The sequence below is a fragment of the Epinephelus moara genome, chromosome 9, assembly GCF_006386435.1.
Source record: "Epinephelus moara isolate mb chromosome 9, YSFRI_EMoa_1.0, whole genome shotgun sequence".
In the NCBI taxonomy this organism is placed as follows: Eukaryota; Metazoa; Chordata; class Actinopteri; order Perciformes; family Serranidae; genus Epinephelus; species Epinephelus moara.
The window spans coordinates 35976970-35994226 of record NC_065514.1 but is presented as its reverse complement, the minus strand read 5'-3'; the positions used below and the strand labels follow the sequence as shown (position 1 = coordinate 35994226).

The 17257-nt window shown below is 41.7% G+C and overlaps 1 protein-coding gene across 3 annotated transcripts in view; it reads left to right on the top strand.

Moving 5' to 3' along the window:
* Positions 1–17257, top strand: part of dcp2 (decapping mRNA 2) — a 60964-nt gene that overhangs the window by 20831 nt on the left and 22876 nt on the right. For 2 of the 3 annotated variants that reach the window (XM_050052711.1, XM_050052710.1), the window contains exons 4-7: positions 7640–7738; positions 7845–7997; positions 8086–8198; positions 8390–8494. In XM_050052711.1, the coding sequence (XP_049908668.1) occupies positions 7640–7738; positions 7845–7997; positions 8086–8198; positions 8390–8494 (470 nt within the window). The remainder of the gene's footprint in view (positions 1–7639; positions 7739–7844; positions 7998–8085; positions 8199–8389; positions 8495–17257) is intronic. The other variant, XM_050052712.1, reaches the window with a different exon arrangement.

Genomic DNA, 17257 nt, shown 5'->3' with positions numbered 1-17257 from the left:
ACTTTCCTCCAAGGGAGTTTCCTGCAAAAATGCAATATCTATGTTCTCTGTTTTTTAGTTTAATAAGGATTTTGTTCTGTTTAACTGGGCTTCGAAGCCTATTCACATTAGAGATATTACATTAAACATATGGTCCCTGCATACACACCTTTTGATCCTGAATTGTTTGAGGCCATAACCATAAAAAAAAACAAAAAAACAGATCTCCCCTATTTTGAACATCAAAACGAAAACAAACATTCACACTATTCATAACAAAAATAATAAAGGTGTAGACTTCCTGTAGCAGGGAGACTCTTGTCCCTCAGAGGTACCTGTTGGTGGGTGGAGGGGAAAACCCCTCCTGAAACGTTGGGGCCCTCCATACTGGTGTACTGGTTGGCCTGCAGGTGCACTCCATGTCCGCTAATAAGTCCAACTCTGCTGTTCTGTTCAGTCGGTGATTTGTCGTACAAATGCAGCCATTTCAAATTTCCAGGCCTTCCGGAAGGCTTCTGGAAGGCTTCCGGAAGGCCTGGAAATGCCTGGAAAGCCTGCCAATGTCCAGCCAACTTCCAGCCAAATACCACCCCCCCCCCACACCTTTCTGGTGGTGTGCCTAGATTCCACTGTAACATGCCCATTTATTCAATTACAAGGTGTCATGAGATGGCGCTTCCCTTACAGAAACACAAAAACTAACAAAGATTTAGAGGTGCTTGTACTTTACCTAGTGGTATTTCCATTTTATGCTACATTATCAATCTACTCCACTGTCTCAGATGCGAATATTACACTTTTATTGCACTACTTTTATCTTAAAGATTTAGTTTGGCCTATTAGTTACAGTACTTTTGTACAATAATATAAATTTGTTGCTAGGTTATATTATTACAGGTTACAGTAAGCCACCCAGCAGTATTTAAGTTAATAAAATGACCACCTTTATCTGCTGCAGCATCAGTGTTATAAACACATTAGTTATTAAGGAAAACCTAAAATTTTGTTACAGTTGGCCCAGGTCTCCCCTATCTGAAAATATTGAGTTAGTCTCTCAGAATAATGAGAAACGTTCTAAAAATAACTTAGTGCCTGAAAATAATTACAAAATAATTACGATCTATCAGACACATGAACGCGCTCAAATGGTCGTCAGTATTACAGCGTGCGTGTGCATTTGGGCCAGCTACCTCTGTCAAGATGTTCTGTGACTGCGCTCTCCCAGTGCGTAATCCCGGCTGAGTACGCTTCCACACAGTCCCATCTTTTCCAGTTGCATGGCCCTCACACAGATCTGGTTGATCCGACACTATAAAAAATAAATAAAATTTGATTCGCAAGTGCAGTAATCGTGCTAGAAACTACTGAACGACATTATATAGATATAGATATATAGATATACACACATATAATTAGTAAACGTGTTTTGTGAGAGTGAGGGCTTGCCTGTCACAACATCAGAGGGCTGCTGTGATTGTGAGGGTGAAGCGGGGGGAGCCTCTGCCACTGGAGGCCTGGGCCTTTTTCTGTGTGCCGGCTCCGGCTCCTCATCTTCAAATCACTCCTCCTTGCGAGGTGAAAAGGGCAGATCATCGGTCTGTCCCTCATTCAGTTCTTCTTCTTTCATTTCCACCGTTGTCTCCCCATCCGTCTCTCCCTCAGTCACCTCTCCCCCATCTGATTCTCCGTCACTTATGTCCTGAAGCATCGCCAGAGCTTGTTTGACATTCATCCATTTTCTCCGGTTCATAATTAGGCTACACGATCCAAATCCCTCTCTTTTCCTCTTTTCTGTCTGTCAGTCATGAATCTGTTTAGACAGAGACTGGCCAGGTGGCGACAGGGACCTGTCACGGATCGGTCAGGGCTCTACCACGGGCCAAACGGAAATTTGAAGTGGCTGCATCTGTAGTTCCAACTTGATAATAACATTTTGAATAAAGAGAGAGAGGAGAGAAAATGAATGAAGATTACCTCCCTTGTTTTCCAGACCGCTCACTTGACCTGCGCACTTTCTAGTCTCTTAACTTCGGGTGATCTCCTTAACTCCCGGAGCCTTTCTTTCACTCGTGTCTCCATTTGTTTTCCTCCTTTGGTCGCTTGTTGCCATGGGAATGCCTTCAGTATACTCTCCTGTAGGTTGGAGCCCAGGTCCTCTCTAACAGCAGCCACCTGTATTCCCTGTGCCCTTAGCTCCTGTGCAGCCTGATGCGCGTTCTCGTAGGTCCGTGGACCAGTGCTCTGTCTATCGTTTCTCCATCACCTCATAAGCATTATCATGGTCGAAGAAAATCTATATGTTGTTTAAGTAGATTTTCTTCTTCCAAGCCAACTTCAGCACAGTTTCTTTAAAGTCTATAAACTGCAGGAAGTTTATCACGATAGATCGAGGTGTAGCGTTGGGTCCTGGCTTCTGTGCCAGAGCTGTATGAGTCCACTGAATCTGCAGGGACATACCATCTGGTAGAGCGAGCTCCGTGGTCAGCAGGTTTTCTACAAACTTTATCAACGAGTACCCAGCACCCTCTGGTACGCCGTACACCAGCAGACGCAGCCAAGCCTCTTTCGTTACAGTATTGCTTGTTTCTATATCTGAGATGCGCTCCTCTGCCTCTGTGATAGCCGGGCCATGAGCTTGGAACGTGGTCCTGACTTGAGTTAGCTTCTGGTCTAGCTCGTGTCTCAGCATTGCTAATTCATCCTTGAAGTCTTTCTTTAAATCCCCCTTAAGATCGGAGATCGTTGATTGTAAGTCGTTCTTAAAGTCGTGGATATTTTTAGAAATATTCAACATTTCTTGGAGCAGCTTGTCTCCAGATTCACCAGCTTCACTGCTAACTAGCAGATAGCTGCTATCTTTGTCTGCCGGCTTCATTTGTTTTTTGTTGGGCTGTAATTGTTCGATTACACGCCCTCTCAGAGTCATAGGTCCTCTCTGTGATTTCCCCCCATTCATTTCTTGTCCCTCAAAGTTTTCCTTTAGAAGTTTTCTAGTTGGGAAGTTATTTTTAATACCGTCTGAAGCAGAGTAATTGACTATGCGTCTTTCCTGAGCATGGCTTAACTGGCTATATAAAGTAATTTAAAGCATATTTTGCGTTTATTACAGCTTGACTTTTATTTCACATTTTTGTTCATCATTTTTAACAGTTATCAACATTTTACTCACCAAGTTAATTGCCAAAATTTCATCTCTAAAACAGGAATTCCTGCCCTGCAGTTGTCTTCCTCCGTACACCAGTCAAGTTTCTCTTACAGTTTACATACATGCCTGTGAAAACACAGATGCTTCACTCACATCGTCCCTCCAGCAGCACAGAAGATCTATACAATCAGCACAGTTTTAAGATGAACACCAAAGATTAGCATCACCAATTCAGTATCTGACCAAATGTCTCCCCTTCTGTTACTGAGATATGACGTTGAGTAATGGCCAGAAAGGTGTTTTATGCAGAACATTATGATTTAAAATTTCATCCCTTCATTATTTTATCCTATAAGACATTTGTGTGAAATTTTGTCATAATTAGCATTTGAATTCTAGAGTTAAGGCCAAAAACATGTTTTCTGAGGTCACACTGACCTCGGCCTTTCAAGGTGTTCTTGAGATACTGTGTTAATGAGAGGCCTGTTTAAAAAGGTGGGTTTTCAGACGGGATTTGAAAATGGATAATGAGTCTATGTTCCTGATGTCAGAAGGGAGGGAGTTCCAGAGGCGGGGGGCAGAGCGGCTGAAGGCTCTGGACCCCATGGTGGACAAACGGGCAGAGGACACAATGAGGCTGATGGAAGAGGCCGACCTGAGTGTCCGGGAGGGAGCGTTGATGTGGAGGAGGTCAGAGAGGTATAGGGGAGCGAGGTTATGGATGGCCTTGAAAGTGTGGAGCAGAATTTTAAAGTCCATGCGGTATTTGACCGGAAGCCAGTGAAGTTGTTGTAGGATAGGTGTGATTTGATGTGATGTGATTCTGGTGATGATACGGGCGGCAGAGTTCTGGACCAATTGGTGCTTATGGATGGCCTTGTGGGGCAGACCAAAGAGAAGGGAGTTGCAGTAATCCAGGCGGGATGTAACCAGAGTGTGGACCAGGATGGCAGCGCTGTTGGGTGTGAGGGACAGACGGAGACGATTAGTATTGCAAAGATGGAAAATAGGCTGACTGGGTAATGTTATCGATGTGGGTTTGGAATGACATAGTGCTGTCAAGGACGACACCCAGACTCTTAACCTGAGGGGAGGGGAAAACAGAGGAGTTGTCAATGGGGATGGTGAAACTGGGAGTGTTAGTGAGGGTGGATTTAGAGCCAAAGAGGAGAACCTTGGTTTTGTCAATGTTGAGTTTTAGGAGATTTAAAGAAAACCAGGATTTGATTTCCTGTAAACAGTCACAGAGGGAGGAGGGCGGGAAGGTGGAGATGGGTTTGGTGGAAAGGTAGAGCTGAGTGTCATCCGCGTAACAGTGGAAATGGATATTGTATTTACGGAATATATGACCAAAAGGGAGGAGATAGATGATAAACAGGATGGGACCGAGGACAGAGCCTTGGGGAACACTTCAGGAGAGGGGAGATGGTCGGGATGTGAAGGTTTTCAACTGAATGAACTGAGTGCAGCCAGAGAGATAGGATTTGAACCAGTCCAGAGGTGTGTCAGATATACTAATTGATGCTAGCCTGTCGAGGAGGATGGTGTGGGAGATGGTGTCGAAGGCTGCACTCAGGTCAAGGAGGATGAGGATGGTTAATAGTCCGGAGTCAGCTGCCATCAGGAGGATGTTGATTTTTAGGAGAGCTGTCACTGTGCTGTGACGTGGGTGGAAACCAGACTGGAACTGTTCATAAAGGTTATTGTTATGGAGATGAGCATGAACTTGTGATGCCACTGCTTTTTCCAGGATTTTAGAGAGAAATGGTAAGTTAGAGATCAGACGAAGGTTATTGAAGTTATTGGGATCTGAACGAGGTTTCTTGAGTATCGGTGTTACAGAAGCAGATTTAAGAGCTGATGGAACAGAGCCAGAGGTGAGGGAGGAGTGAATGATGGCAGTTATCAGGGGCAACAGAGAGGGGAGGCAGGCAGTGACTAAGGAAGTTGGCAGGGGGTCAAGCTGGCAAGTAGATTTTTTTAAATTTCAGAATGAGGTCCAAAATGACAGCAGCAGAGGGCAGTTGGAAGCTTGAGAACGATTGAGAGAGGGGGACATGGAAAACCGGAGGAGATTGATTGCAGGAGGTGTGAGGGGTCAGTTGCTGGTGGATCTTGATTATTTTTGCATTGAAAATGTCATTAGTGAATTGCAGTGATCTATAGAGAAGAAATCAGAGGACAAGAGTCCGGAGGGCGCAGCGTGTTATTCAGCACTGAGAACAGGGCCCTAGTGTTCCCATCACCAGCACTGATTAGTCCTGCATAATATTGGGATTTGACTGAGGAGAGGGTGTCTTTACAGTGAATGATGTAGGTGTGGTACATTTGCTTGTGAACAGAGAGTTCGGTTTTCATATAAAGCCACTCTAGTTGACGTCCTTTGGCTTTGAGTTGTCGTAGATGAGGTGAAAACCAGGGAGCAGAGTGGGTGAATAACACATACCAAGTTTTTACAGGAGCAAGTGAGTTTTTGTTCAACTGAGCTGAAGTCTTTATTAGTAATTCCCTCAGTTTTATACTATGTGTAATTTTTGAGTTTGTATTATTTTCAGACCAGTTTGCCAGGTCTAAGGATAAGGCTGGTGTTATTTTACATTTCTCTTGTTGTGAACAAACCTCATAAAAGAAACAAACCAACAGTGTTTTTTTTGTTTGTTTTTTTAAATATTGTGCTGTTGTAGCTGATTGTGCAGCATTCAAGTAGCGATGATACAAAGAAAGAAATGTCAATGCTGTAGTCTAAGCTGAACATTAAGGCCCCTATATTAAAGCTCTGCATCCGAGGGACTTCAGCTCAGTTGAAAAAATTCAAAACAGTTTTAGTCAACTTTTTGTCATTATGTTTCTATATATTTTTTTTTCTTTAAACTAATCCAGTGAGGTTAATTCATGTAACAGAAATTAGAATTGAGGTGACAGGTTGTAAAAAAAAAAAAAAAAAAATCCAAATAATTTCTACACACTTACAAGATATCATTTCTCCAGCAGTTTTTGACAGGTTTAAGGGGTGATTTATGAGCACACACTTACTGATCATTATTTGAAAGCTCAACATCTCTCTATTTATGCTCTCAAAAACTTGGACACCACAAAATAACTAGCTTTGTACCCAGGTTTATTGTAAACTCTGACTTATCCATCTCACTGTTAACAAGCAGAAAAATAACTTCATTAAAGCCTGAATTTTTTCTTAGTCTGCAACATGTTAGTCTGGAGGTTTAAACTTGTGTCCTGTTGTTGGCGATTAAAACCAAACTTTCATCTCTGTCAGAGAAAACTGATCTGGGTTCAGACTCTTTCCCTAAAGCACAGCTACACTCATAGATAACTGAGCCTCCTACCTGCCTGTCAAAAAGCATCAACCCATAAACCTTCTTCAGTCTGCATCTGAGTGGAGTCCTCCAGAGATCAGATGTGAAGTCCGGCAGCTGGTGGCTGCTTGCTTCGCTGCTGTTCAGCGGCTAATGAGCGGAGCTGACTGCTAACAGCCACTGCTGCAACTAACAAACTCCAAAAATCTATTCAGCAGCTCCACCATCCACAGTCAGACACACACAGCTGATTATTTACTGCTGAATTAGAGCTCATAACTCACACCACGACTGATGCTGCTCTGGTGCAAGTGTTTCTGCTGGTTAGCAAAATATCCTGGTGTAGACTGTTTACTGGAGTTTACCAGCCTGAGCATTTGAAGGTAATTGCAAGCATGGCTATTCTTGGCTTTCAATGTCCGATAGTCCACCATTAACATTTTCATCATGTCTCATCTCGTCAACAAAAATAAAACATAGATTTCGTCTTAGTTTTTATTATCAAGATTTATTTTTAGCTCATCATCGTCTCGTTTTGTAATGGAAAAAAGGTCATTGACGAAATTAACACTGATCCGGAGGGAGCTTGCAGTAGAGCCGCTGCTCCTTCGTGTCGAAAGGGGCCAGTTGAGGTGGTCCGGCAGCTGATCAGGATTGCATCCTGGACGCCTCTTGTTTGAGGTTTTCCGGGCACGTTTAAGCATTGCTGGGGAGAGGGATGTCTGGAGTACTTTGCTCAGTCTGCTGCCCCTGTGACACGGCCTCGTATAAATGGATGAAAATGGATGGATGGGTTGCTGTTTGAGGAAAAGATGGTACTATGTTACACTCTCAATAAATTAGACATTTTGGACATATAGAGATAAAGGATTTAAAAGAAATGATCAATACAATTAAATTTAAAAAATGAGGGACGGAAAAATGGTTATAGAGATTCATATGCCTGGAAAAAAAAAATGGAAGTCTGAGAGAAACTATATTGGACCATCAGTACAGATTATGGAGTGATTGAGAAATATAGAATATCACCAACCACATCCTTTTAAATGAGATTGAACAGTAAAATCATTAACTATGTATTACCTTCAAACTAGTTATATTCTTGATATGGAGCCATGACACAGCCTTCAGTGTACATCTAGTGCTGTCCAGTAACACTACCTGATGTGCTGCAGCTAGCTGGTGCATCTTCTCTCCTCAGGCGCTGCTCGTTCAGGGCTACCTGGCGAAATCAGGCTGGGGCTTTCCGAAGGGGAAAGTTAATGAGGATGAAGCTCCTCATGACTGTGCAGTTCGGGAAGTGAGTGTCATATTGTTTGCTGTTCAACTGATCATCAGAAAGGATTAAACAACATGTATAATTAATGCTTACAGTTCATAGCTCAAAAATACTGTCCGTTTTCCAGGTGTTGGAGGAAACAGGCTTTGACATCAAGAATCGCATCTGCAAAGACATGTACATAGAGCAGAAAATCACTGACCAGCTGGTGCGGCTCTACATCATACCAGGAGTGTCAAAGGATACCAAGTTCAATCCCAAAACAAGAAAAGAGATCAGGGTAGGAAGTCCTGTTTTTACACATGCTGTCATCACATTGATTTCCTGCTGACAGTTTTGTTTCAAATCCTGTTTTTCTTTTCTTGTAGAACATTGAATGGTTTCCTATTGAGAAGCTGCCATGTCACAGGAATGATATGACCCCAAAGTCTAAACTTGGACTTGCCCCCAACAGGTTTTTCATGGCCATTCCATTCATAAGGTGTGTGTGTGTGGCATGTAGCAATTTATTCTTTTCATCACTGAATTTTCCATTTATCTTGAAAGAATATAATTGTATTTCCTTCTGAGAATGAGTTAAGAAGATAGATAGTCTCAGTGTTGTTAAATTTTTGTATGTTTGGACTTGAAAAATGGGATTGAATGGGATTACTTCCTGCTCCCTCTGTACAGACCATTGCGAGAATGGATCAGCAGGCTGAAAGGCGAGTCAACAGACAGTGATGAGGACTTTGCAAACAATGGCAACACTCCATGCAAACCTTCAGACAGTGCTCGGTAAAGACGCTTTATCATTCATCAGTAGAACTTAGCATCACATTACATTACATTTATTTATATTTACATTACATTTTGCTTTTATCCCAAGTGGCTTACTTTAGGAGTATTTAATCATGCAGTTATGTGGGTACAGATCCAAGAAGTGCAAGAATCATTCAGGTAGATCAGTTTCATCTATTATGCTGATCTACTTCAAGTGCTACAATTACAGTGTCATGAACCGGCTCAGGGTTCAGACAAAAGAAGGGAGAATACACAAAAGGATGGAGGTTAAAAATGAACCAATTTATTGTATAATGTTATTTACAAAACAAATGAATGAGATGTGAACAATCAGTAGCATCAGTGGTGTGTGCAAGTGCCAGGGTGAGTGAAAAATGGTGTATGGAGATGTTGCATGCTAAAAGAAAAGACAAAACAAATTGGTCAAACCAAAGGAGCATGTGGGAGCTGGGAGAGCTTCAAAAGAGTGAAGCAAACTGAACTGCCCAGCTTTGTAGGCTCGCAGGTCATCGGCCCATGGGCCTCATTTATAAAACTGTGCTGAGAATCTGCACAAAATGTTTGCATACGTACAAATGAGGAAATATATGTATGCCAAAAAATATTCTGATTTATAAAACCTGCCAGTATGCAGAGTTCTTTTTATAAATCCAGGATCAACTTGGAATTGTCTGCACGTGGACCAGCCTCATATCCTGCCATCTACACACCTGTATTCAACAATAAATGGTCAGTGAAAAGCACATCATTAATGCTGATGCATAGACATGAGCCGGCTGATCTGAAAACTGATATGGTACTTGGTGGGATATGCACACTATTAGAAGAGATAATTAAAAACTGCTGACACAGTGTACTGCAATTATGTAATGCTGTTTGACGTTATCTTGGATTTCTACAACCAACAACATTAATTTCATTAGCCTGGTTAACGTGGTCGAGGTGAAAATGACTCAGTATATTCATGCTTATTATCGGCTAAAGGAAAGCCAAACTTTCCTTAATGCTCTCACCTGCCACAGCCTGACATCATTCAACTGCGCACAGTGCTCTCCACAGCTAACCAGTGTCAGCAGCATACAGTTTGGGCCTTGTGTGCACGCAGTGCTTAAAAAAAGGGCCCCTGCTGAGCCAGCTTCCTAACAATCTGCACTACCAGTCCACTACCTGCAAGGGGAGGAGAAAGCACAAGCAGGTCAGGAAGAGTAGAGACACAGGAGGGGTCATCACAAGAGACAGTAGGCGATAGAGACAGAGGTTGTTTTGTTTTTGCTGTTCTTTATTTTGGGGCAAGTTGTCCGTCTCCACACTGTAACAGATGAGTTTTCAGACTGCGATGGAAGATGGAGCTAGGCCCCCCTTGTAACGAGAGAGTGCTGTTGCAAGCCGATTTGCTGTAGTAGAGCGTGTCAGCTGGGGTGTATGGTCTGACCATGTCCTAGATGTAGGATGGGTCTGAGCCATTCACAGCATGAAAGGCAAGTACCAGGGTCTTGAATCAGATTTGAGCAGTCACCAGGAGCCTGTGCAGGGTGCAGAGGAGCGGGGTAGTGGAAGAACTTGGGTAGATTGAAGACCAGCCAGTCTGCTGCATTCTGGATGAGCTGCAGAGTTAAGATGGCACATGCAGAAACACTAGCCAAGAGGGAGTTGCAGTAGTCTAGGTGTGAGATGACAAGAGCCTGGACCAGAACCTGCTCTGCATCCTGGGTGAGGCTACAGGCTGTACCCTACCACTATATACTGAATATCTGACAGATACTTGACAAATTGATCAAATTGAAGTCTAATGAGGCCGGCTGGAAACTAATCAAGCGGGCGGCACCAGCTATATCGGCACCTCTGCTTGCTTCATTGTTGCTTCATTTTAGACGAGATTATGGCTGCATTACAGCGTATCGTTGCGCCCAATCAACTGAACCAAAGGCGTCACCGTCCGCATAGCCATTTGGTTCATGTTAATCATTTTATAAGGACAAACTTCAGTCAGCTTGATGTTCTCTCAGACAGTGCCATCCTGTCCAAATACCGGCTGCCACGTGAGGAGATCCTGAATCTGCTTGCACTTGTGTCCGAGTCCGAGATCCTGAATCTGCTTGCACTTGTGTCCGAGTGTTGTCACGATACCAAAATCTTTGTTTCGCTACCCATACCAATATGAATTTCGATACTTTTCGATACTTTTCGGTAATTTTCCTAAGGAAAAGTCCTTTTGGCTACAAACCTTTAGAACAATAAATAGTAGGGGTGTAACGGTACCAAAAAATCATGGTTCGGTAAGTACCTCGGTACAGACGTCACGGTTTGGTTGCTCAAAAGTTTCACCAAGTTGGTGTTGTCTCATGTTGTCTCCCTTTGCGAGGCAGACTTTCTCTTGTCTTTTTTCACGTACGCCAGCTGCGAATGTTGATACAGGTGTTGTTATACACACCACTTGTGCAATCTGTGCTCCAATAGGAACAAGAAAGGCGTTTGTGTGCATAAATGAGTAAAATAAATTAACTAAATTAATGAATTGAATCAATTTCAAAGTACCGGTATTTTCCAAATGCAGTATAGTACCGTTTGGAATACTCTAGTACCGCGGTACTATTTTAGTACCGGTATACCGTGCAACACTAGTCCCCGCACATTTCCAGAGCTACCAAGTGCAACTTCGCCCTCAGCCCAGAGGTACAGCTTCTGGCGGCTTTGCGTTTTTATGCACACACACACACACACACACACATACACATACACACACACACACACACACACACACACACACAGAGTTAATACTCATAACACACACACACACACACACACACACACAGAGTTAATACTCATATGAAAGGCTGTTACTTGGTTAAAGCTATTTCTGTTCAAAGAAGTAACAGTTATTCAGGTTAATAGAGATAGTGCCAGCACAAATGTCCCATTGAAAACATACCTATGTATGAATTGACAAGTACAAAAACAAAAGCAGGTATATGGTACATGGACATTGTCACTTTCTGTGGAGTTGAATGCTGACTGTAATAAGATAGTGGTGTGTCAGGTACATAAAGGAGTGTGTCTTTTCTTTTCTGTCTAAAGCTGAACAACATACATTCCTGTATTTAGTTATATTATACACACACACACACACACACACACACACACACACACAGAGCAGTGAAACGTGGATATGCTGCTGCTACAAGTGTCTCTTGTGTGACAACAACAGATTTGCAGTCTATACATTGACAGAACTAATGTTGGAAAACTTATATGTAAGACACAAACTGGCATTGATCTGCAATGATGGAAAAAGGGAGACAAACACGTATGCCAAAACGCTCGTCTGGACGAAAATTTAGTTTTAAAGGGCTGCTTTTAAAAATACCTGTGTATGTGTGGACTAGGCTTCAAATAGATGAGCAGATGTTCTGTGAAAGGCATAGCCTCATTTATGGTATAATATTTGATGGAGGTAAAATTATTAAGCAAATACTTTTCATATTACAACGTCATTTATTTACCTTTATATGAGGTCAATCGATGCGTGCAGAATTAATACACTTTCAGCACCATGGTGAAGGACAGCTCTAACTTACGATTTACCTTAGCAGCCCTCCTTATGAGCAACCGCTAAGGGACAGTTTGGGAAACACTCGTAGGAATAAAAGTTCATAGAGATATTCATAGAGCGCTAAGGCACATTGAAACTGGGAAACGGGGCCCAGACTGTTTTTCTGTTATTTGAAACAAAAAACAGAGCAGCCTCACAGAGAATAATCACAATCTCTGCAGCTTTTTTTTTTTTTTATTTTTTTTATTTCTTCAGTCAGATGCTTGGTTTGGTTTTCCAGCTCTCATCAACCTGGCTTCCAGCAGCAGCAGGAATCTTTTTTTCTTTTCTTTTTTCTGTGAAAATTCTTTGATAAACCTGCTGTATACTACCTGCTCATCAGCTGCTAGTTATAGGTAGGTTAATATGAAATGAGATGGAAAAAAGTTTCTGTTGCAACAGCAGAGAAGAGAGGAAAAGTAGTACATGCCAGATGAGGTCTCTATGAACGAAATGTTGCATCTATAATCATGGGAGATGCTAAACAGCGTATGGATTATTTTCTGTTAAAAGACGATGTATAACTTTTTCCCAGTTTTTGTCACAAAGTCTGTAAATATTATTCTGAGCTACAGTGGTTGGACAAGAGTGTGAAAGTATCAGCTCTTGTCAGGAATCCTGTCTGGATCCAAAAAAAACCAAAAAACATTTTATTGATTTTTTTTTTTTTTTTATCCTGTTTTTTGCAGGTTATCCTCGAGAACCTTCTTACAAACTGTAAAATTTTGCTAAATTGCATGTTTGTGTGAATTTATTTGGTGTATCAAATTTGTTTGTATCCACCTCAAACAGTACTCTTAAATCTGGGCAGGGTTGTTGTCACTCACTGCTCCATCCAGCCCTCGCTGTGTTTTCTGTATTTTCATCAGTGACAAAGAGGAAAGTCTGCACCTCATTTTTTTGTCCACAGAAAGGGGTTACACGCCAACATTTTCAGAACAAAATAGAACAGGCTGCAGTGAGAGTCTCTATCCATGGATATTTAAAAATAGCAAGTGTTCCTTCTCAGGACCCCTTCCCAGGGGTTTAGTGTTGCTGTAGCCCACAGGAACAATGCTCTGCAACGCTTTATTTTTTCTCCAAGTGAGGATTAGAATATATGCAGTTCACATAGTCCAGTAGAAAATTAATATATATTTGAAGATCCACTCATTACTAAAAGTGTATGTCATCCAAGAGAGACAATAAAAACTATTGGAATGGTCAAAGTTGTCATATTGGAATGTAAGGGGTGTTGATGGATTCACGTCGTCAACTCATGCACTGAGTAACGTTACAAGTAAACATTCCTCCTTAAAAGTTGTCAGCCCAGTGAATTAAGTAATTTTTTTCTCAGACTGCAGCTACTGCAAGAGGCAGCAAAACATAATGTCATTTTATAGTTATAGTTTACCAATATGCCACAGTATGAACAGTGGTTACATAAACTTCAAAACCAGCCACAGCTCAGCCCAAACAAGAGTGACCGTCCGCTACTGACCAGTCAACAGACTGCAGTGTTACTAGCGCCACCTTTTAGTACCAGATCTGTGTACTAGGTACCCCAACAAAGGGGTGACCAAAAAATGGGGACGTAAGGAACACTTCCATTGGTACCATCCACAACTTTTCACAGTGGAAATGGAAAAAAAAGTGTACCAAACTGAACTGAACTGTACAGTACCAGACTGCTTGGTGGAAATGGGGCTTTTGTGTTTGAAGGCCTTAAGTGGGAAACTCTGCATTTTTGGCTTAGATGATTTCTAGCTGTCACTGTAGACTCTGTCTTTTCAGTGTAAGTGTCTGATCGAGTATCTTTTAGAATTTGCGTATTCAGTTTAAAAACTAGAATTGTAGTGGCAGGTGTTATTTGTTTTTCTTTTGGCTGGTGATTACTTATGTGTTTTGGGTGTGTATCATAATAACATAATAATAGCAGAAGTTTTTTTATTATTCGTGTAATTACATGACAACAAACAGTGATACAGGACAAATAAAGTGCACTTAGTAGACAAAACAAAGCAAACAAACAAGAAAAAACAAACAAACAAAAACAACAAAAATAAAAACCAACAAAACAACAGACAGCAGCATACAGCAGTTTTGGGTTTGAGAATTGAATATATAAGTATATAGGTGTGTGTGTGTGTGTGTGTGTGTGTGTGTGTGTGTGTGTGTGTGTGTGTGTGTGTGTGTTTGGATGAGAGACAGAGGGTATGATATTAATGTTATAATGTAATATAAAATGATATAATAATACTATAATATCAATGCTATCATTATGTCCACTATGGTATACCATTATATAATGTAATACAACACAACATAACAAACTTAATATGATCACTACAGTGATCAAACAAATCACTGTAGCATATATAAACAAATCTAGCCTACAAGTAAAAAGAAATAAATAATAACTTTCACTGCTTAAAGATACTCAATAGCTCAGCTAATACCTTAAATGTCAATGAAAAACAAACCACTGCAGCAGCATATTGAGTGCCAGGTGGCTTCCGCGTGCCGTTATTGGACGGCACATGGACACTCACCCTCTTGTGATTGGACTTTGAACTTATCCCACAGTAGTGGTACCGTGAGGTACCGTGGTACTACGGTACTCCAACATTATGGTATCATATGTACTGTGGTGTTTTAGTGATGCGGTCTACCGTTGGTACCAGTAGACCATACAACACTACCAGATGGAGAGGGGTTCTGTTGCTGAGTGTTGGGTGGAATATTCCATGGAGAAGTGGTCGATGAGTAAGTTTTTCCACTGTGCTATACTGATGTTGTTTTTGGATTTCCAGTTCATGAGGATAGTTTTGTTGTAGTTTTTTTGGGACTTGTCAGATTCATTGTTGAGGTGTCGTCAAGTAGGCAGTGGGAGGGAGATAAGGGGATGTGGCAGCCCAAGAAGTTTGACAGTGACTTTATGACCTCATACCAAAATTGTTGAACAGGTGTGCAGTACCAGATGGCGTGGATATAAATGTCCGGTTTCTTTTGGGTGCAGTTAGTACAGAGTTCAGATGAGAATCCCATGTTATGGGGTGTCGATAGCATAGTGGATAGTGCTAGCGCCCCATGTACAGAGGCATTGCTTCGCTGCAGCGGCCGCGGGTTCGAATCCGACTCGCAGCCCTTTGCTGCATGTCAGTCCCCACTCTCATTAAAGGCAAAAAGCCCATAAAAATAATCTTTAAAAAAAAAACAGAATCCCATGTTAAACATTTTCGGTCCTGTGTAGTGTGTCCTGTGAAGTATCTTGTATTGTATTTACTGTAGATTTGCATTTTTTGTCATGAGATAGATGTTTTGGCAGATTTGATTCCAGAAGTTGGCATCAGGAGCAATTGACTGATCATTTTCCCATTTTATTGTCGGTATGGAGAGTGTTTTGTCCGAATATGAGATAATTCTGTATATTTTGGAGAGAAGTTTTTTTGTTGATTGAATATTAATTAAGTCTGAACATGATGGTGGAAGATTCAGGTTTGTAGTTTTTATGTCGAATGCGGCTTGAATTGATGATTTGAGTTGTGAGTATTCAAGAAATTGATTGCTCCTGATGCCAAACTCCTGAGCCAGGTGAGCGAATGGAACTAGTTTGTTATTCTGAATGATGTGCTGTAAGTGGATGATCCCTTTATTTGACCATGAGTGGAGGTGAATTGGTTTCTTGTTGCTGAGAAAGTCAAGGTTGTTCCAGATCGGAGTGAACTTAGATGGGCCTAATGTGGAATTTGTGACTTTATGAAATTTCCACCAGGCTGTCAGAGTTGCTGATATTGTTATTACTTTGAAACATTGGTGGTGTTTAATTGAATGACTAAGAAATGGTAAGTCTGAGATGGTGATGTTTTTGCAAAATATCTGTTCTATATCCAGCCATGTATTGTCTGACTGACGGGGATGGATCCATTTGTGTATGTATTGCAACTGATTTGCGAGGTAATAATGATAGAAATTTGGTGCGGCAAGTCCTCCCTGTGCCTTTGGAGAGGAGATAATTAACTTTAGGAAGTACTGACATTTTTATTGTTGCAATTCGGCCTAATATGGAGAGTGGGAGGTTCATCCAGCAAAGAAGTTTGTCAGTTATTGTTTTGAGAAGTGGGGTGTAGTTGAGATTGAGCAGCTCTGACAGCCTGGGGGAGATATTAATACGGAGATATGTAATGTGACTGGTGCATAATGGAAAAGGTGGAGTTTGAGCTGCCACATCCCAGCTGTTTCTGTGCAATGGAATGATAGCGGATTTTTGCCAGTTTATGGAGTAGTTAGAGATTCTGGAAAATTAGTCTATGAGTTTTATTGTTTCCTGTAGGGATGAGTGGGGGTTTTCTAAAAAGAGTAAAATATCATCGGCATAAAGACAAATTTTATGGTGTGCGTTTGGTGTTTGGATTCCTTTAATGTTATTGTTCTGTCGAAAAGCTGCGACTAGAGGTTCAATGAAAATAGTAAATAAGAGGGGAGAGAGTGGGCATCCTTGTCTAGTCCCCCTGTGCAGTGTCAAAGGTGGTGATGTTAGTCCATTGGTGATTACTGTGGCCGAAGGTGCTGTGTATAAAATTTGAATTCAGTTAATAAATGATTCCCCAAAGCCAAATTTTTGCATTGTAGAAATGAGAAATGACCAATTAACCCTGTCAAAAGCTTTTTCTGCATCTAATGTGGCAATGATAGTTCGTGCTTGTTGTTAGGATGAGTAGTCTATTACGTTAAAGAGTCTACGTGTGTTATTGGATGATTGTCTGCCTTTAATGAAACCGGTTTGATCTGTGTGGATTATGGATGAGATAACTTTTTCCATTCTGTGGGTGAGTGTTTTAGCAATGATTTTAATGTCAGTGTTAATAAGAGAAATTGGATGGTAGCTTGATGTTAATGATGGATCTTTGTTGGGTTTAAAGGGAAATTTTGGTTTATTTCAACCCGTCTCCTCGTACTCGTACTCGTCTCGTACTCGTCTTCCTCCGCTTATCTGGGTCCGGGTCGCGGGGACAGCAGCCTCAGCAAAGAAGCCCAGACAGTCCTCTCCCCAGCCACCTCCGTCAGCTCTTCCGAGGGAACCCTGAGGCGTTCCCAGGCCAGCCAGGCAATGTAATCCCTCCAGCGTGTCCTGGGGCGGCCCCGAGGTCTCCTCCCGGTTGGACATGCCCGAAACACCTCCCAAGGGA